Source organism: Mizuhopecten yessoensis, unplaced genomic scaffold (assembly GCF_002113885.1).
Source record: "Mizuhopecten yessoensis strain PY_sf001 unplaced genomic scaffold, ASM211388v2 scaffold4819, whole genome shotgun sequence".
Taxonomy (NCBI): domain Eukaryota; kingdom Metazoa; phylum Mollusca; class Bivalvia; order Pectinida; family Pectinidae; genus Mizuhopecten; species Mizuhopecten yessoensis.
Window position 1 is genome coordinate 546,902 of NW_018405737.1, and position 23,051 is coordinate 569,952.

Below are 23,051 nucleotides of genomic sequence, written 5' to 3' on the forward strand. Positions count from 1 at the left end.
CGTATCTTGGCTGTTCAAGATGACACGGACGGTATCTTGATTAAGGTTGTGGATTTACTGTGTTATAAAAAGATACATGTTGAATGTGTGATTTCCGTAGGATTTCCATACCAAAAACAGCGAGTGCAATACATACTCCATTACTTCTAGAATTATCTGTGAAATATTGATATGGAAACAAATTTCAATGATGAATTTTATTTTATTTCAACATTCATACATCGCTTATTATTTATTCTCCAATATTCTATAAAAGGTTGTAGCATACAGCTGGCAGGATAGGTCTTTGTGGTAGGATGGCTGACAGATAATTTACTTGCACAGCTAGCGCTAGAGGTCACTCCTCAGAAGGGCACTTCCGGTTCAGGTTTCGGAACACCTCAAGTATCTTCCAGCGTCGTTGCTACACAGCCGTTACAGTGTGAGACTAATAACACTGTCTATTGTTTTAAAGGTGACGTAAATAATTCGCCGATTATACAAATAAAAAATCAACATAACTTTTCATTCGATGTTTTTATGTATTCCATATAATCAGTGTAAAAACATCGTCCGCGCGTGTCCAGGTGATCATTCTTTGTTCACTGGATAATTTGACTTTATCGTAAAATTGACGGTGTTTATTCGTTCGTGTTCAGGAAAAGTATAGGTCTAATGTACCCCGCTGCAGGTCGTAAGATGCGGCTACTGTGAGGGTTCCTGCAGCATTGGGGATTGTCTCTCTTTTGTGTCTTCTTAAAAACACAGAATTGTTCTGCTGCCATCATTGTAACACTTTCTTTTCGCGCTTCCGTACTTTTCGAAGAGTCTCCCAAGACACGTGTTCATATGACCTTAATAATGGCTTTCGCGAGGACATTTACACACCTACAGCCACACAAACCCAGAAACAATTTGTCATGTGCCTATATACTTCCAATTGCCGTATAGAAATGTATCTCTTAATTGAGCTATTGAGCCATGATCAAATAAGATCTATATACATGTACATACGTATGATATTTGTTTTCTTATTCATTGTCACTTTTTGGGCGACATTTTTGTTAAATGTTGTACTGAGCGGATCCATACATTAAACATAACAATATATGAGATACAAGTATACAGTTTAGCAATAACATCACAGCGCTTTAAGTCGGCGATCCTCAATTTGAACATAGACTGAAGGTGTCAGGGCTGCAAAAGTACAATCCAACTTTAGTCTAGGTTTAGACAATTGCACCGCCTGATTATAGCGCTTTAATGTGATCGTATGTAATCCAACATGTTGGGAGAATGGGTAGCACATCATAATTGCACATCAATGTTTCCAGACAACTCCCTGGGTATTTAATATGATATGCTGCGTACAGATTTATTCGTACTTTAGATACAATATGGGCTCAACAAAATTATATCTCACAACTTCAAATTACAGTTTGAGAAGTATACATGTAAAGGAATTGGACCTATCTACACTTAATTACTGTTGTAAAGTGCCACTCGCAGACTAGAACTATCGACTGAGCAACAGCAATGGCAGGAAACAAGGTATATTACAGTACTAGAATCCCGCTCAGCCGTTCGTATCAGTCATTCATATAAACTCATGCATAAAAAGATTATTTTCCAGATTCTCTGTGTTGTTTATCGGGTTTAACATTTCCTGCTGATGTATTATCAGTGTTTGATCATTTCATATTTAAAGGTTCGTTTTGTATAAGTTTCGATCTTCTTCGCTGGAATTATTTTGTTCGAGAAACACATCTAATACTTGATCGCCCTGTACGAGCTCTTTCCGATGTGGTGATTTTAATGTCCCCGCTATAAGACTTAGAAATCCAGCTAGTAGAAGAATGGCACCTGAAAAATAATAAGATGCAATGAGCAAACCTTTATTGCGATTTAAATATGTACGGTCCTGCTATGACTATGAAAATGTAAGTTGATGGAATCGAAAACAAAAACATTGCTTAATGACACAAGTGATATACACATGCATGATCTTAATAATTTATGTTTACTTTTTCTAAATGATTGTTTAGAATTATTATGTTTGAAATTTATATCACTTGCTAAATTAAATATAGTAGAAAAATAATACAATGTCAAGATAAGTATGTAAAACATTTTTAAATGGGAAAAACATGTAAATAATAGGTTTACCGAAGGAACACATACTACAAACCTTGTGGTTAGAATGTAAAAACCTCAGCATAACTAACCTGTAACACTGAAGCAAAACGTGTATGTTCCCCCAAGGTCAATCACGAGCCCTGTCGACAACAAACCATTAAATGAGTAAACCAGTGTCAAAAAGTCGAATTAAATGAGAGTTAATGTGCGACACACCAGTTCGAAATGTATCCATGGAAGGTTGGATATCCAAATAAAATGTATCCATGGAAGGTTAAATATCAAAATAAAATGTATCCATGGAAGGTTAGATATCAAAATAAATGTATCCATGGAAGGTTAGATATCCAAATAAAATGTATCCAGGGAAGGTTGGATATCGAAATAAAATGTATCCATGGAAGGTTGGATATCCAAATAAAATGTATCCTTGGAAGGTTAGATATCAAAATAAAATGTATCAATGGAAGGTTAGATATCCAAATAAAATGTATACAGGGAAGGTTGGATATCGAAATAAAATGAATCCATGGAAGGTTGGATATCCAAATAAAATGTCTCCATGGAAGGTTGGATATCCAAATATAATGTATCCATGGAAGGTTAGATATCCAAATAAAATGTATCCATGGAAGGTTAGATATCAAAATAAAATGTATCCATGGAAGGTTAGATATCGAAATAAATGTATCCATGGAAGGTTAGATATCAAAATAAAATGTATCCATGGAAGGTTAGATATCCAAATAAAATGTATCCATGGAAGGTTGGATATCCAAATAAAATGTATCCATGGAAGGTTGGATATCCAAATATAATGTATCCATGGAAGGTTGGATATCCAAATAAAATGCACATGGTGGCATTTTTATATATATACATGTATAAACTCACCTACAAGGGTTGGTCCCACAAAAATCCCGATTCCCATAACTGCAAATTCAATTCCGGTTGCTGAAGCAAAGTTGTCGTATCCAACTATGTCAATATTTAAGGCATTCAGAATCCCAATAACAGAATCACCATACAATCCTCCAAATATACAAAAAATCACTAGCCCAGGAAAAGACGTTCCGTAAAATGGAAGTAGAATACTGGCTAACGCCATGAAAGTGCAGGTCCCGAACATTAAAGTCGTGAGGTCTATGTTATAACTGTTCGAGTTCACAAAAGCTGCCAGTAAAAGTCGGGCGAAAAAGGCAAACACTCCTTTCACTGTTAGCAGGTACGAAGCCTGCATAGAAGTGAATCCCAATGTTGTTACGAATTTGGGAAAATGTAAATAATTGACGAAGGCACCCAACTGCAATAGACACAAATAGCCTATTATACATATAAAAGATGCATTTTTCAACATCCTAAGCCAGTGTAAACACACTGATTTAACCAAAGATGACTGTTTTGTCTTCTCATTGTGTGTCCGTTTCTTTCTAGAATGTTCGAGATATGCCGGAAAATATAAAGCTCCCAATACAGCTTGTTGAAGTGACATACATCCTAGAATCACAAAGATCATCGTATTTCCGTAATATGCGCGCAGCATTTCCACAACCGGAGGCATCACAAGGGATCCAAAACACATCCCTGAAGCCGAAATTCCATTTGCTATATTTATCCGTTGTTTAAAGTTGTATCCCACGACAATGAAAGCTGCCGTGTTTGTCAAACTGCTTCCAATCCCTAATGACGAAAAGAATAATGAATTACATCTAAACCGATAAGGATGAACTTGTATTGAGCTATGGGATGTCATGTTTTCAGAAGAACATCTGAACGATTCATACAGGGTCATGACTGGCTACATGTATTTCTACAAAATGAATTTCCTTTTTGGTAAATGTATTGCCCTTTTCTGAAGTACGTTAGTAATATTTGTCCTTCTCTCCATACAGATTTAAACCCAGGATGGAAAACAGACAATGAGTTTCACCTTTAGATTGTGCTTAACAATTATCTAAGTGGTTTATGTTAAGGTCCACGACACATGACCACGTTGGGATATTTATATTCGTACTCTATAGTGTTACTCAGAAGATATATTGGATCAGATTTTATATCTGCATGCTCTTTGTATAATAATTTTGTACGTTCAATTTCTATATTGATATCTTCGATGCAAAGGTAAACGTTAGGTCGATGATTAAGATATATATATTAACCTGAATGTTTTCACGTATATACATATATTTAATTGTTATACAAAAGTGTTACGAGAGTGAAGCTCTTTTTGTTTCAATGTTATCTTTCCACAAAATCAGTGCTGGGCATACCATGATCACGTGATAAATGTAATAAGTTTTACATACTAGTCACTTCATGCGATAGTATTAATTAGCAACACAGCTGGGTCAGTTACACGTACTTTGTTGAAGTCTTGGACTCAAGCAGTGGGCGACCCTACATATTATGGACAAACTAATACATTATAATTTGAAATATGCAGAATAAAAACCTTGATTTAACGTTAAAAGCAATGGGAATGATCTTATACGCAAATAATTTTGTTTTCAAAAAAGAAACTGAAACATTTATGCATAATGATTACCGGCCAGTATTCCATAGGCGAACATCACCACATCCAGAGACACTGGTAAGGCGCAGATCAAGAGTCCGACGGTAAAGAGTAGTGAACCAGTCACTGTTACCACACGACAGCTGTACCTCTCCACCAGGGCACTACATAGGATACCTAAGATAATACAAAACGAAGGAATACTGTTATATCATTAATATTTTACATCTTTATATACTATATCATTACAGTATTTAATTTTCGCTGTTTCCCAAAAAATGCTTGACTTTTCCTGATTGTATCTTATAATGTACAAAAAAGACAACCAAAAAAGTGATGACGTCGAATACCGCAACGTTTGACGCAGTATTTGTAATTCTAACTTCTCATTGGTTAAAGTTGCTGGGTAGAAATTGTTGCTCAATATTAAGTTTTGTGCAAAATTATGGTGTACCTAAGTTGTTTATACCAAACAAATGATGATCTACTAGGAAATACTAGTGCCTGAAACAAATCCTACGTCACCACATATATAGTCAAAAAAGTTATATTAGAGACGGGCTGATTTTTTAAAAGCTGTAGCACGCAGTGTGATTCATTTCTGGGTTACTGTCTTTGCGAACAAAATTTTGAATGTTTAGTCACCTGTGTGTGTTAAACTTATATATTAAGGTTGTACACTCTGCTGGTGAATTGTTTAGTCCTCAAAGTTTTCTGTAATTTTGATGGCCACAGTTTATCAATTGAGTAGTCACACTGTTCATAATATATACACTTTACAGATTATATAATATACACACTTTACAGATTATATAATTTACACACTTTACAGATTATATTATATACACATTTTACAGATTAAGATTATATAATATACACCCTTTACAGATTATATAATATACACACTTTACAGATTATATAATATACACATTTTACAGATTAAGATTATATAATATACACACTTTACAGATTATATAATATACACACTTAACAGATTATATGATATACACACTTTACAGATTATATAATACACACACTTTACAGATTATATAATATACACACTTTACAGATTATATAATATACACACTTTACAGATTATATAATATACACACTTTACAGATCATATAGTATACACACTTTACAGATTGTATACACACTTAATAGATTATTTAGTTTAAAATGAATCAGTACTCTTCTTAATTACAAATAAATAAATTAAAGGGATTTATGCATTTGTCCCTCTGTTTTAACAGTAGTTTAGACAATGTGGCAACTTATTGGCCCCTAGCATCCTTATGAGTCCTAGAAGAAGGAAACATATGTATGATACAGAGCAATTCATTCTGTCATACTGTATCTATTACAAAATCTTTAAGGTGCAGTCACTTGTGTGTGTTACGTTCGCCCTTCTTTGACAAACATTGTAAATACCTAACTGCAGGATTTTCCGCGGGGATGGTATTGTCATGATTTCGCGGGTCAGTTAGGTGATCTCGAACATAATTATGATCAGCATAATAATATGACAAGCGTACAAATGAGCCGCGACAATAAACTTCATAGCCGTGATGTCTTCGTGAAATAGTGAGCATGTGGTTGTAATGATTCATTCATATTAAGAGTTATACAGGATGTTTGAAAACAGATTATATCACACATCATTATTTTGTTGATGATTTGTAAAACAAAAACAGTTATAAAGCGTATTAATTCGACTATTTGACACTTAACTTGCCGGGTGTCCCGTCTCTGTGTTAAGACACTGCGAAAAGTAAGTTCCTTCACAAGTCAAGATCGCGAATTTGAAATCCGTGTAAATTCAATTTTCTAATTTTCGGTCACAATCGCAAAATATAAGCTTGCGTAAATAACCATTTTACGGTAAATTTGTACAAACTAGATTCCTAGTTAGATTCATGTAGTTTAGCAAACAGAGTAATTGTATGATTTAAAGCAGTTATTATGTAATTATCAGAAAAGTAAAAGCATTCCCTTTGAACATGAGTGTTATATCCATGTTCTTGAACGTCCCATATTTTACAAACAGCCATAGACATTGAAGTCTGTCTGGTGAGCATGATTATATCTACTTCCGGTTGATCGGGGCATGTAGGCAGTAATCGAAACTTACGCGAAAAAGATTGCTTTAAATCTTACCTCCAGTAGTATTCATGCAGACAAAGAGGGAACCCGCCATAGCCGTTTTCATGTTAGACTCTGCATATCTGTCAAGAAGGGCCAGATGTATGATGCCTAGAGCGCCCATAAATGCTCCCTCCACAAACATAACAAAAAACGCCGCAAATAAGGCGACCCATGACCAGCCCTTGTCAGGCTGAGAAAGGATCATCCTGGACTGTTCCTGCAATATATGCAACACTCTTTGATTCAATAAAACATATTTGCAGAATAAAGACAAACATTGACTGATGGTCTATCATTTCATTATTAAACACTCTTTATGACTGTCGAATCTTGTCACGTGATTTCGTTGATGACGCAAGTTTATTATTTGACGCTTGACGCTACATCTCTGTATGTCGGATCATGCTAAACACTAATTTCTTTCTGAGGCCATGTAAAAGTATGTGGGATTTTGTATTCATATATAAATGCATCATGCCTAGCCATTCCCATTTTGAAATGCGTAGCTAGCTAGGGAAGCCGTAAGTAGACAGTATATACATGTATATATTTTATCTGGCGGCCGGTACGGAGTCATCTGGAGGAAGCCACTTATTCATCTGTGTTTGTATAAAGGATTTGTTTGTCTAAATTCAATGTCGTACACTGTCACATAGTCGTGTGTACATGTGTATATTATATGATAATACCGAGGGTTATCGATTACAGTGTATTGTATGTATAAGTACAGAGGGGTGCCGATTACAGGTTGTTGTGAACAGAAGCAAGATCATTGGATAGTCGATGTTTATCTTCGTTTCACTGACCAATCAGAGGGTAGCTTACAAGCAGTAGTGAGAACATGTGCTAGTCAATTCGGGGCAGTCGCCATTTTTCCCACAAGGAGTGAGGTGCTAGCGAACATGATGGGCTAGAGCGAGGTTAGGAAGACTCCCCGGGGGTGAGTGTTATGTTACACTTGGATATAAATGTATATGGTTTATGTTAATAATAATGAATTAAGCTGTCAGGAAATATTTGTTCAGCTATAAGTCAAGTTAAGCGGTCGCTATCGGCGGCACTCTACTGTCTGAGTATAGTATAGCCAAGGTGGTTGTTAAGCTAAAATATTACGTGCATTGCCTCGTTGACAGGGGAATATATATGTAAATATTAGTCAATTATATCCATGTCAAGCCTAATAGATGAGTTCAGGGCAGTAAAAGTTGGTATTTTGTTAATTACAGTCCAAGGTGGGGGTGGACTAGGGACCATGCGGCAGGCAGCCGTGTGGCTAGTCACGTGACCTGAGACATGTAAACAGTAAACAAAAACACGTGGCGGCTGAAGTTATGAAGGGCCGCAGTGTGTAGTACTGGTTCTACGATGAACTTTCACAACTATATTATTGGTACAACTATATTATTGGTACAACTCTATTACTGGTACAACCATATGATTGGACTACGACTGGTATGAAGCTCTCAGTGGTGGTGGATGTCCGATGTTCCGTTCCCCTACAGTTCGTCGTGGCCTTATGATGTCCGATCTCTTTTACACCGAGGCGACTCCAGCAGTTCATGGTGAAAGGAGATGTAATTCTGTGCGCCGGAGAGACGGTTGTTTGCGGAGGGACGTGTACTCATGCATTGTGCAGTGGACATACTACTTGTACTCTATTACTAGCATACTGTATAACTACAGTGAGGTGTGAACAGTCAAGGGTGGTTAATTAACACCATTAGGACAGTAGGTTTAATTACAAAGGTCTCAGTGAGAGTGTATTTATGGATGATTTTGAGTATCATTTATTTGGTTATTATGTAGCCTGTTATGGGTATCCGTTTATTCTGACATGTTGTAAGCTGGATAAGATTATCTACATGTAGTAAATATGTGATATTTACATATAGGCAGGATATCAAAGGAGCTCCTTGGTCAGATAGGGACAGATTAGTAATACTTGTAATACTTGAATTATTTTTATTATTTGTTATTTTATTAAATGTTATCAATTTATTCTGGTCTTTGAGTTGTGAAATTCTTCAAAGTAACTTGGTCGACTCTGTTGCGTGACATACACGTGTGCTCGCCAGATACACCTTCAGCCTCTGCTTCACTGTCATTACAGATTTCCTTTCATACAGGAGACTAATAGAATATTCCCCTACCTTGAGGAAGTGAAAGATAAATCTCTTACCCGTGGGGTGATCGTTTTTGGTTGTCTAACCCGAGGCTCTGACGAGGGTTAGACAACCAACACAATCACACGGAGGGTTGGAAATTTCTCTGTTACGCCCTCTATTACGGTAGGGGATGATTATTTTTCTCCAATCATACTATTTCAGTCACAACTCCTCCGACAGTAGTCTGTCATGTTTGTAAACAAAAACACATGTGGGGTATGAATATCGTCATTCACTTTTGATGACGTCACAATTACCATTGACGCATTTTAATAATGTCACAATTGAACTCGTGCTAATCGGCACGGCTATCTCTCCCTAGGGGGTGACTAGCTGATCTTTCCCGGCTAAAACGGGAGACACACGTACAGTATGAAGGGTGGGAGAAATATGAATCTTCAGTAATCGATTTAAAAGTTCCTGTTAGCAATTTTGTTTCCTTCGGTTTTACATTTACCACATTTTCCGTTGTTGGGCATAACGATGACCTAGATTTACCGGATCTGGGTGTAATAACGGCTATATTCATAATCAGATTATGCTTGTGTCCGCTTCAAATACCGGAATTTATCCATATTACCATCTTCGTTAGCCAAGGGTTCGCTTCGTAAAGTTTATACGAAGCGAACCCTTGGCTAGCGAAGATGCCATATTACATGTCACGATTTAACAACGTTATGGGGCTAGATTTATAATTGTACACGTATGAATAATCATATATACATAAATGACAACCATACACTACATACATAATACAATCATTAACATAAGTTCAGTATATTGGTTTCTGTATCATAAAATATAGCATTATCCAATAGCGGATTAGATTGTTTGAAAGCTATGTTACTTTTGTACGCAGTCACTAGCTGTCAGTTTGCGGAATGATTGCGAATACAAAATGATTGTTGGGGTGTCTTCTTATTTGTCAGACGGGCAAAGAGATTCTTGAGGTGTTTGAACATATATGTTTAGCTGACCTTTTCATAATACCATCACGTGTTATAAAATCATAATGCACCCGATAACCTCTGTTAGACTTTTATCACTTGTTCATTTATTCCCTTTCTCGCTTGTCTATGCCTTGGACGGTATTTTTCCGTGGTGTCTCTGTCAAGGTGGCTTCATATCGTTTTCACAACAAAACAAACGTTGAAGTTTTTAATTGTATCGCTAAGAATAGTTCCGTCTAGTTCAATATAGGCGATATATGACGCTGGGTGAACTTGTTTTCAGATATAAACGATAAGGTTTTGGTCCTCAAAATAAAGGTTGTTAAAATATATATTACCTGAATGATATCCAGGATAAGAGTTAATCACCCAAAAGAAAATAAAACAAAAAAACATGACATGCCGAGTCAATCACACAAAGAGAAAAGCATGACAAGCTAGATCAATCATAATTAGAAAAAAAAGTATTATGAGCCGATTCAATCACAATCAGAGAAACACATATTGAACAGAGTTAATCACAGGGGAAAAGCATCACAAGCCGAGTCAATCACACACAAAAAGAAAAAGACATGACGAGCCGAGTCAATCACATACAGAGAAAAGCATGACGAGCCGAGTCAATCACATACAGAGAAAGGCATGGCGAGCCGAGTAAATCACAAACAGAGAATAGCATTACGAGCCGAGTCAATCACAAACAGTTAAAAGCATGACGAGCCGAGTCAATCACAAACAGAGAATAGCATTACGAGCCGAGTCAATCACAGAGAAAAGCATGACGAGCCGAGTCAATGAGTAATGAACTAATATCAGAACACGTTCCGACAGATGTTACTGCGTAGCCGCCATCTTGATCACAACCACCTGTGCATGATGACAAGATAGTTGTGGGATGGCACAACGTTACACGATGTGCGGTGTACGCACGATGTGTGCACGGTGTGTTAACGGTGTGTGCACGATGGGCGAACGATAAAAAGCTGGACGATCATTGCTTGCGCACATCTGTGCGCACGATGGACGGATGTTGTGCGATAGCAATGGTGGTTGGTGTAAATTGAGGAATGCCTTAACAATTTATCAGTTTCATATTTAAACTATAAACTTGATGTTTACGTATGTTTTTATATTCTAGCATCATCTATAACCTTATCTTTCTGTCTATACATTCTTATATTTAGAAATTGTGTTTTCTGTGTTTTTAAGCAAACTTAATCGACACATGTAAAATTACAACACAATCCCGTATACAGGTAAACATAACCCCTTTCTACATGTACCTGGACCGTAGTTTTTCCCCTCGCCTGGGGCACTTACGTAACTCGTCGGGTAAGGCCGGGGGTGTAAAAATCCAGGTGAAGGGGAGGTATAGGCAAACGAATGCAAATAACAAATACTATTCATTACGGTCAAACGGTATCGCATATCAGCTCTGTGTATCAGGCACTGGTCAGGTAAAACTCCGGTCACTCATACAAATTGTTATGTACGTGTTCTGTTACTTTGGAGCCAACCCCATTCTTGACAGCCTAACGGCCGCTGTAATACTGTGTAACACACAATGTGAAATTGTATAATCTTGATTATTGTAATGAGAAATTACAGATATGTACACATTTTACATTATCGCATACAAGCCTTCCGTATTTTTGTCATTCCGTAATTTTGATCTAAAAATGATACCAAATCGCACAGATGTGCGGAGAGGAGCGCACAACGGGGCGAACGATTGCTAAATCGCACAGTTGTTCGCACCATGTGTGGACGATGTGCGGACGGTGTGTGAACGATATATGCATGGTGTGCGCACGCTATTTTTGCTGCGTTGTGCGGTCCCACAACTGTACATGGATGTGAAAACAAACACTTTCAGTAATTTACGCTCTACATACACTTTGTTGCAACTAGACTTCCGTGTTTTAGTTTTTTAACCACAACTAAAATCGTGCAAAAAAAATAAATAAACAAGAATGACAATAGAAACTACATCCTTTACACGTACATGTTTTGAACATGTAAACACAACATAATGAAAAATATAACACATGAATTGGTGAAATAAAAATAGAAGTCCATTCTGTCCGTGAACATGTAGAAGAAAGACACATTAGTTGGTGTTATTGGGAAAATATAAATTTATTATGAAAAGAACCGAAAAAATACCGACAGGTGCCGAGGTGTCCCATTGAAAAGGCCGAGGTGACCCGAAAAAAATGCCGTGGTGTCTCGAACCGTAGGTGCCGAACTCTCCAAATACTGAGCTGACCTGTTACCGAGTCGAACATCCACAGAACATGACGAGCCGAGCCAATCACAAACAGAGAAAACCATGACGAGCCAAGCCAATCACAAACAGAGAAAACCATGACGAGCCGAGCCAATCAAAAACAGAGAAATGCATCACGAGCGAAGTCAATCACAAACAGAAAAATATGACGAGCCGAGTCATCTCAAAAAGAAACTAGAAATATGTCAAAATGACATGAAAGTCACCCGATATCTTGTATGATCATTTTCAGAATTATAAATCATTGACCAAGATACAACTGACAGACTCCACCTATCAGTCAAAATGGTCTAACAATGACCAGGTGTATATGCATACACGCTGTTTAGGTAACCATTTATTCCAACACATGGATATAACAAGAAAACGTAAACACTATTTCTGTTTCTGTGATATTCCCTGGCCTTCTGCATCCTAATTTCAAGGCCTTCCACATTCAAAAAGACCAAAGTGCCAGGATGACATATCTCATCTGTTCAAATGAAAACAAAATGATACAAGAGAACTGAACATGCATATTGGAGCAAATCATTTTTACCAAAACTAAAGGCTGATAATTTAGGAATTTCCTATCTCTATCACTAGTTCGTACTGGTATTGTATTGGTGGTTAATTATCTTAATAATATCAGTTGATACAATTTTGTAATTCTCAGTAAAAAATAACTTAACTTGTTGGTAAAAATGTCAACATATTCATATACAAGAAAAATTTAATCGATGACACATATATAATTATCGGCAAATTTAAATTGTCGTCTCGATCAGAGTGCAAGATTGACACAATTCAAGTTGTATATGACATTTTTAGTGCCCTTGCAACTACAAAAGAAAGTCGTTGAAAGTATCTCAGCTGCGTCCAATGTAAAAACACATACGGGTCTCGTTATTGCCTTGCATCACTTCACGAGATTTATCTACTCTAATTGATTATTTGTATGTGGGCTCTATACAAAGTGCCCTCTATGCTTATACATTGGTAAAGGCCTATTTGACCACGTGTGTATGGACTCTATATATCACACACGGTATTTATCCAGTTATTTATCTATACATCTGGGAATATTTGTTTGGCCCTGGGATGGGGGATGGGCGACACGTCGGTGTCGGTAGGGATAGGCCTAATCACTCTCGCTCATCTCACATCCTAGGACATAATTCTTACAAGTCTTATACGTTTTTGCCAATTGTATAACTCTAATAATGTTAAAATGCTACTGTTCACTTTTAAATTTTAATTATGTATGTTATTCAACTTACCTGAACATCTTATTACAACATTTCTATTGGTTTAAAAAGAATTTTTACCAATATAGTCGTTGGTCAAACACAAAATATCTAAAACAATCAATTGCATTTTATTTCATAACAGTCTACCCCTTCGGGAACCTCAAATGTGCCTGATTCATATTCAGAACATCTTCAGTTTGAAATTCGGAACGCCTTTAGGTTGTATGTTAGATCTACAGAGGAAATCGATATCTGAGCTATCCAAGAGCTTGTAATTAGCGACAGAAGCAAACACACGAAAGCCCTTCAAAGGGTTCGGCGACAGATGTCAAAATATGGGACTGAAACCGAAATTAATAGTCCCTGCTGGAGGAACCCCGGGTTTGACTAAAAAGTATAACGAGCCGAGTCAATAACGAACGGGGATGAAGCCAATATTTACATATCACATCACAAACTTCCTTTTCACACTGAGGTCGCTTACTTCTTCACTACGTGTTTAGTCAAATAATAGTTTACAACATTTAATGATCAAATAGTAATAAGAAGGTGTACATAAATTTGGATTCTCGTTCGGGATGATCCAGTTTCCTTTGACATATCATCTATTACATTAAGAAAACTAAAAATTTGTCAAAATTACATGAAAGTCACCCCATCTCCTATATTTGTATATGTCCATTTTCAGTATAATAAATCATTGAACAAGCAACAACTGACATGTTTTCGACTATCAATCAAAATGGTCTAACAATGACAGGTGTATATACGCTGGTAACCATGTCAATACATGGAATTAATAAGAAAGCATGTGGCAAATATCTGTTGTCACTTGGGCAGAACAGTAAATTGGAATAAAACGATGTCGTTTTCACAACAATAACTTTCAGAAAAGATTCAATCTTATATACGAATAAATCTTTCTCTTGTTTTTAGAATAAAATACACGATTCAAAGTAGAATTCTGATAGTTTGTATATACGACTGAATCGGACATCGATAGGCCTATCGGCAGAGTGTGTACGCTTTGTTAAAGGCAGTCATTCAAACAGGTCCGACGAGGACCGCCAACAGCCAAATTCATGAGACATGAAAAACACAAAACAATTGCGATTTCAGCAATTCTTCTTTGAAAAGAAAAGATCAAAATGTATTTGGCTGTTTTGAGCCCATTAATATTTATTTTTCAAACTCTAACCTTTATTAGTATCGGTTCAATTCGCATGTATGTGACATTGTGAGTTCCTGCCGGTAAATAGTATCACTCGACCTTGACTCTTTGCAATACACAAACTTGCAAACTTCACCACTTTCCCCATGTCGATTTGACAAATTCCTAAATAATTAAGTTCAGCATTATTTTACCCAAGAACGGCATTTTAACCCCAGAGTGCTTATTACGATGCAATTTTTCGTTGTTTCCCCATACGTGGTATCGTACCTGAAAGTTGGGTCTACTTTACTCGAGTTTATTTATCCGGTTCTATCGTATGATATAACTTAAAATTGCAATTTTTCGTAATGGTTAAATAGACAATACAATCAGGAGTTATTCAACGAAATTTAACAGTTTATTGCTGCAAGCATGTTTCAAAACATTTCCAAAAATCCCCGAAAATTTCACGATCAAATTGTCGCGACCAAGGACTGGTTTTGGGTTGTTCTTGAGTATCCGCGCACCCGTTTATTGACAATTCCATTTTTCCTTAAAAAAGTGCACACTATACGCAAATATTTACGGTAGTCGATGGTCGGACATAAAATGTCTAAATCAATCAACAGCAATCCATAATATAACAGTCCAGCCGCTTTGTGAACCTCAAAAGGAAATATATATCTGAGTTATCCAAGAGCTTGCAATTGGCGCCTGGTATATTCCAAAAGAAGCAAACATAAAAGAGCCCTTTAGAGTGATAGGCAACAGATGTCAAAATCTGGGAATGAAACCAAAATTAATAGTCCCCGTTGGGGTTCCCCCAGGAGTGACTAAAAATAGTTAAAGCTACGCTGGGATAAGCTTCAAAGTAGCACCGCTTACGTAAAACTGGGTGATGACCTTTCAGAATATTTGTATAACCGGGTCATGACCTTTCAGTCAATTCATCGAGACGGTCATGTTAAATATTTAAATAAATTTGAAAAAATAAAGAAAAGTGAATGAATGACATCCATATAAGGAGATATCAGATACCATATAAGGGCTGAGACATCATATAAGGTTATAGATGACGCAAGTATCTACTGTGCAATTCCACGTTCAGCAAACTTCGTAGTAAGCGCGATCCACTAGACACCTGCGCTACCTAACGCATGTGTCAAAAAAACAGTTTAAATGTAAATGCGTTAATAAGTATTAATAGAGTAAGTATAATCATTATATCTGCAGAATATTTTGCATAATAACTCGAGAATGTTTAAAGATTTTTAAATGCAACGAATCCCTGTATTGCAGTACTTGTAATACTGTGTACACACTCTGATAATGGAAACGGTAAGTATGTTGAGTCCGTGTAATAGTACTACCCATTGTAATTGTGTGAACACGCTCTGACAATGGTAACGGTAAGTGTGTCGAGTCCGTGTAATAGTACTGACACTTGTAATAGTGTGTACACACTTACCGTAACCATTATCAGAGCGTGTACACACAATGACAAGTGTCAGTACTATTACACGGTACTATTCTATCGGCGTATGTACCGATATCACTGGTGCAGTCTATTTGTTTACATGGGCATTTACTTTTGAGACGACCGGATGTTGGGGACTTACCGGAAAAGGTTCTGGGTTCACTGCGCATACGCCATAGATTAAGCCAGTCGGAATGGGTGTCCGATATATGTTACATAGGGCCAGGAGGCTGGGGTATAAAAGGGGATGCACAGGCAAAATCGGGGACTTGCTTGGCCGGAAACCCGGCTATATCAGGACCTCTCCACCCAGGCGCTGAAAACAGTGCTACCACAGGCGCTGGAAACAGTGCTACCACGTTAGGGAACGTTAGGGCTGGTTAGCTGAACGTATATCAGTGTTCTGGGAGGGGTTGGTTTTCAACGTCATTATTACGTATAGGCCTTATTTTACCACGTGGGGGCTGAGGGGCTGATATATGTAGGTTAACTAAACATACGTTCTTTTCTACACACTGTAGGTTTTGTTCTGTCTTGTATTATATGCTACTGTTATTAATGTACGTATTGTTTGCCGTGTTTTTAACGGCTACCTTAGCCGTGTGATATGTAATAAACGTTAGTTAACTTTGAAACAATGTGTTGATTGATTTATAACTCGGATACTCCTCCACATCTGACGGACCTGTGTCTGACTGTACAGAGGACGCACTGGGATATTCTTGGGAATTGCCGCCGGCCAGCTTGTCGGTAGTTTTGGGGAAAACATAAATTACTATACGATCACTTTCCTCTACCGACGCTGGACAAGCTTTCCCCACGGACGTCCTATTAAAGATCGGAACCGTGACCGTGGATGTGAAAACGTGAGTAACGAGTTATTTTCAGAATTCATCTTTGTGAATAAGTTAAAATACGCTAGCTTTGATTTTATGAAACTATATTGTATGTGTATTTGAGGTCTACCTTTATCGTTAGAAATATTAAGTCCTGTAACGATAGATGTTCCTTTGCATGTATTGATTTAGATTCACGTATTATAGCTTTTAACTGGTAGGATTTGCAGTGTACAAAGCGTAAGATCTACAGTAGATAGGGCCTTTATGTTGCACGCATAAGTTTCTGTTTAAACCAATGTGGCAGGACGCCCGGGTTTCTTTTAACTTTTTAGCGGGAAAATACGGGAATTGTATAACAGGCCTTATCGAATTGTTAGCTCTTTAGATTTGTGATAGACGTAAGAAGGAGAATTTATATTGATTGGTGATTTTTTTTAAAGTGTAGTTTGATATACGACTAAAAAGAGTTTAACAATTGTGGTTTTACAATTAGTCAGGTATATATAGACACTTTTGGTGTACATGGCGACTAATCAATACTCCAGTGAGTCAGAGATTACTTAATCTGATTGGCAGGGAGAGTTGGTAGAGACTGTTGTACAAACACCTTCAGATAGATTTACATCAACACCAATAGGGGCTCCAGAAAAAGATTTAAAGCCATTTGGCCTCAGTCAAGAGATCATATCGTTTCCTAAGCGTAAAGGTATGGGTAGTAGAGAGGTAGTTACCTTAGAATCGCCATGAGATTATAACTCAATTAGACGATGTCTCACTCAGAGATTCAATCCTAAGGAAATGAGTGTGACACATAGGTGAACATTTAGGGGACAAAAGCAGAGTAAAGGCGAGTCAGCTCAGACTTTGGGTACTCTTTACGTAGAACAGCATTACTAGCTTACCCAGTTTTACCCTATCATTACCTAGAGTGTCAAGTAATAGATCAGTTCATTAACGGTTTAAATAACTTTGAAATGAAAAAGAAAGTCACATTTAGTCACCCTACAACACAAGAGGAGCCTATTTCTTCCGCTGTAGAGTACGAGGCTGTAACAGGGAGTAAGTAGTCCACAGAAACCTGTGGAAACCTCTGAAGAAGTCTGTTCCATAACACAATAGTTCAGATATTAACAATAGAGCATATAAGTAAGCTACTGGACAAGAAGCTAGCGGAACAAAGAACAGGAAGGAAAGATAGTAAAAACAGGACTTCAGACAAAAAGGGGGCTTGTTTGTTCTGTAAAGAAGAGGGGCATTATATGAGAGACTGTACCAGACTTACTAATTTAAGGTACCTGGAAGAAAAACTAAGTAGGTCGGAAAACTAAAGAAGGCTGGGGTTGCGGCCGAGATGCCAGTCTATCAGGATACAATACATATAATATGTATCTCTAGGCCTAAAACAGAGTTGGACAAAGGGGAGAAAACTCAACGGGGAATAGAAAAGAAAGAGAAGGTGTCGGGCCAGGTTCGACTTAGTTCACATAATGTATCTTCAGGCATAGGTTGTCTGTATACAGATGTGCAGGTGCACAATGTAACTTGTAGGATGCTGGTAGATACTGGGTCTCCTGTTTCTGTTCTCTTCTATAGGGAGTTTGTAAAATTGGGGTTAGACAAACAGTCGCTGCAGGGATTTGGACGTAATCTCACAACAGCGAACGGAAACCAACTCGATGTTAAGGGGTGTATTCCTTTAGTTTTTGAAATGGGACCATATAAGTTTGAACAAACCTTTATAGTGGCAGCTGTAGATAACCTATCAGGTTTACTAGGGATGGATTTCTTAGTGAAATATGATATTTAAATTCAGCTTCAAAACGAAATCTTAGTAACCTCTCAGGGAAAAGTTCAGTTAAGCAGAAAGATACATACAAAAAAAAATGTAACAGTGTTAAGGTAGTACTCTCTGTTATTGACATAGCACCATCAGTAAGTGTTTGTACAGAGCCATATGCGGTAATTAGTACTGTGGATACGGTGACTAATGTTGAGAGTTTGAAATACACAGAGTTAGGTTAGCATTCTGAGAATAAACTCCCAACCAACTTCGAAATTCAAATAGACTCTAGTCAAAGTTTTGAGGGAGAAAATGACTTGAAGGATGTCTCGTTATTGGAAAAGGGTTCACGTGAGGATACTAGCCTAGCTACGATAAAACACCACCATGCTACGCTTATCCAACTAATGATAGTCATGCTTTTGACAGGACTGATAGCGATGACTAAAATTGGTACCGTTAGGTCTGATCCGTTACACTATACAATACTAGTAGATACCGTTACTAAACGCAAATGCTTGTGTTCGACACTGATGTTGGTACTAGATAGGAAGGGACATTGTCAGACAGATAGAGTAGCTATAGGTAGACCCAGGGTGTGGTATCCTCCGTAACTATATAGGTGGGTAAGGCTATGTTTGAGTTCGACACTGATGTTGATACTAGATAGGAAGGGACATTGTCAGACAGATAGAGTAGCTATAGGTAGACCCAGGGTGTGGTATCCTCCGTAACAATACAGGTGTTACGGGTATGCTATGCAGACCTCCTCATGACCTGTACCAGGTTGACTGGGAAGTTACATGAAGTATAAAATTAGTTGTACATAGGTAATTAAATTTTAAAAACTAACTAGTGGGAGACTTTACTATAAATAAGTACAAACGTAGAGCGTCTAGATTTTAGTTTAGATAAAATGCAGGACATGGGTGGGGGTACTGAAAACAGTGAGAACGACTGTTACCTGTCGTCAGGACTGAATTGTCCCAGATAGCAACGTTGACTGTGACCAGTCGATTCTAACTACATCCTATATATACATATGCTAGATAGACAGCAGAAACATAGAAACTAGATTATAATGGTAATTCAATATCATGGAAGTGATCTTCTAAGGACTATTAGTACAGTTATGTGTAAGTCTAAGGGAGATAACCCACATCATAATTACTATGGGTTTAAAGAAAGTAATGTTTAATAAATTAGACAGGTAAAATAGTGTTACAGTTGTGGGAACGCACAACGCACCAAAAATACCGTGCACACACCGTGTATACATCGTTCACACACCGTCCGCACATCGTCCACACATGGTGCGCACAATTGTGCGATTTAACAATCGTTCGCCCCATTGTGCGCTTCTCTCCGCACATCTGTGCGATATGGTACAATTTGTTGATCAATATTACACAATTTGGAAAAAATACGGAATGCTCGTATGCAATAATGTACACTGTATTTATCACAGGCGCTGAAAACAGTGCTACCACGTTAGGGAACGTTAGGGCTGGTTAGTTGAACGTATATCAGTGTTCTGGGAGGGGTTGGTTTTCAACGTCATAATTACTTATAGGCCTTATTTTACCACATGGGGGCTGATATATGTAGGTTTACTAAACATACATTCTTTTCTACACACTGTATGTTTTGTTCTGTCTTGTATTATATGCTACTGGTTTTAAGGTACGTATTGTTTGCCGTGTTTTTAAAGGCTACGTAATTAGTTAACTTTGAAACAAGGTGTTGATTGATTTATAACTCGGATACTCCTCCACATCTGACGGACCTGTGTCTGACTGTACAGACGGACGCAGCGGGACGTTCTTAGGGATTGCCGCCGGTCAGCTTGTCGGTAGTTTTGGGGGAAACATAAATTACTATACGATCACTTTCATCTACCGACGCTGGACAGGCTCTCCTACGATGGCCGACAAGACCCTGACAAAAAGATATGAACTTTCATATCTTTTTGTACCACGGTACACTTTGATATGGTACACAAAGATATGAAAATTCAAATCTTTGTGTACCATGTAAAAGTGGACCATGGTACATAAAGATTATAAACAGCTTTACAAAAACACTCTTTACTTTCACATGTATATGTACCAACAGCCGATATCAGCCGTCAAAAAGATATGAAAGCTTCTCTCCTTTTAGTACCGCGTTACACTTTTTTCATTTCTTTTTGTACCACCTATGGTACAAATAGATATGAAAAAAGTGTACCACCAGAGCATTGGAATGTTGTTATCGGACACTATGACCAGAACTGACCCCGAATAGTGAAGCCCTAATTACAACGTCGAAACAAGTCGTAAAGTTCATTAATCACTTCTGATGATAAACAGAGTTAGTTGCAATTGTGTAAGTATAGGGGCCTTGGCAGGGACTCCAAAAGGGATAAAGGACATCTGAATATTTTTGTCATTTCCCTGGTTTTGATAGATGTCCAGATTAAAAAAGAGTCGTACAACTAGCTCATCGTATTCCCCCCCCCCCCCCCTCCCCCCCAAAAAATATAAATAGGTAGACTATCCTTCGAAGTAATTAAATTGATTGTCCCCTTGTCCCCTACGAACCCCGTCGGCGTTTTCAACTGATTTGGAGTTTCTTTCATTTGAGAAGTTTAAGCAGATAGAATACATTAGAAATGTAAGTATTAGAATAATAATCCATAATGACTTTCTTTTTAACATAAAACATTTATAAAATTCGGTAAAGGATATTTATTGAATAGTTGATTTCAATTAAAATGACTAGTAAGTTATAGTTTGGTAGCTCATTTGGTGTAATAAAAATAACAGACATTCCGTGCGATAACATTTCATTGTATGTGATGACAGCCTTATCGGGGTGTAATTTGTCATACTTGTAACCTTTTCGTCTGATGGTTTCACATGTTTCTGTACCATGGCTGTTTTCGGACGTTATTTTGGTACAGAAAGACACAAAAGCAACGGGTTGATTTTATTTCTGCTTTCATATCTTTGTGTACCATGGTACACTTTTAAATGGTACACAAAGATTTGAATTTTAATATCTTTGTGTACCATATAAAAGTGTACCATGGTACAAAAAGATATAAAAAATTCACATCTTTTTGCCAGGCTGTTGTCGGCCATCGTACTCTCCCCACGGACGTCCTATTACAAGTGTGTACACGCTCTGACAATTGTAACGGTAAGTGTGTCCAGTCCGTGTAATAGTACGGATCCTTGTAGTTGTGTGTACACGCTATGATAATGGTTACGGTAAGTGTGTCACGGCTTGGCCTGTGCTCCGACAATGGTTTCGGTCAGTGTGTTATAACCTGGCCTATCGTACTAGTGTGCGTATCCGTACTGTCAATAGCCCTATTAAACAAGTGTCTGAATACAAACTTGTGTAAGTTGGTCTCATAAAAATCTCAGTTCTTCCGATACTTGTACTCATGTGCCTATTCTGAAACGTAAACATCTTGATGCAAAAACTGTGGATGTATTTGTGCTAAGCCAGTGCAATTAATGTTGATGATTACCTACTCTTAAAACAAACAAACTAATAGCTTACTACACATGCCTTAAGTATTGCTATATCAAATTGTGTGAATGTGTAAACTCATACTCACCTCTATACAGCTTGTTCATGTACATGTACTGTAGTAACACGTGTTACTGTCTTATCCGGACTATGGCGCATTCACAAAATATGTCGCTTAGGTGTCTACAAAATTACGGCGTTCATGCAAAGAGCTTTCAAACTATGGAAGGAGATCACCGCCATAATTATTTTTTAAAGAATTAGTTACTTCTGGTTTGGAATCTAATTCTATGTACATTTGTGTTATTTCCCTAGTTGATAAGTTATAGAATTAGTTACTTCTGGTTTTGAATCTAATTCTATGTTCATTTGTATTAATTCTATGTTTATTTGTATTAATTCCCTAGTTGATAAGTGTCTTTTTCCATGCTATGTACATTTGTGTTGTTGCACTCGTTTACAAATCTATTGCGTGTTGATCATTCCATGCTATGCTAGTTTTACCGATCGCGATTTCGTGTTAGCTTGTAGTATTCAATCCATTCCAGACTTACGTGATGTTATATACTCAGTATATTCTATCGGTTGATCTGTAGCTTTCGTCATTTTTATAAAAACAGAAATTCGAAACAAAGTTTTAATTCAGAAATAGCTAGCTAGTCAACTAGTAAACGAGTAAGCCAGCAGTTGAAATACGTTAGGTTTCCTCATTATGACGACAAGCTGCGCTGCGATCGTCTTAAATATACACGGACCGCTCCCCAACCGCATCCGGATCACCGTACGGACGCAATGTCGTTATTTGTTTACGTTTTGACTATTGTATTTTTAAGGTTCTTATATTCATTACTGCATAAATTAAATATATGTTCAA

At 37.4% G+C, this 23,051-nt stretch overlaps 2 protein-coding genes and 1 long non-coding RNA gene across 3 annotated transcripts in view; 1 reads left to right on the forward strand and 2 right to left on the reverse strand.

The window, feature by feature from the left end:
- Nucleotides 1-23,051, reverse strand: part of LOC110449769 (monocarboxylate transporter 9-like) — a 68,578-nt gene that overhangs the window by 18,404 nt on the left and 27,123 nt on the right. The window lies entirely within an intron of this gene.
- On the reverse strand, nt 605-22,385 carry LOC110449770 (monocarboxylate transporter 4-like). The gene is made up of 6 exons (XM_021496829.1): nt 22,266-22,385; nt 6,785-6,989; nt 4,661-4,804; nt 3,010-3,795; nt 2,205-2,255; nt 605-1,842 (listed from the first exon to the last, which is right to left on the reverse strand). Exons 2-6 carry the CDS (start codon nt 6,975-6,977, stop codon nt 1,682-1,684), a joined length of 1,335 nt encoding a protein of 444 aa, XP_021352504.1. The 5' UTR covers nt 6,978-6,989; nt 22,266-22,385; the 3' UTR covers nt 605-1,681.
- On the forward strand, nt 7,444-8,068 carry LOC110449772. The gene is made up of 2 exons (XR_002462899.1): nt 7,444-7,712; nt 7,999-8,068. It is a non-coding gene; the product is annotated as an uncharacterized LOC110449772 (long non-coding RNA).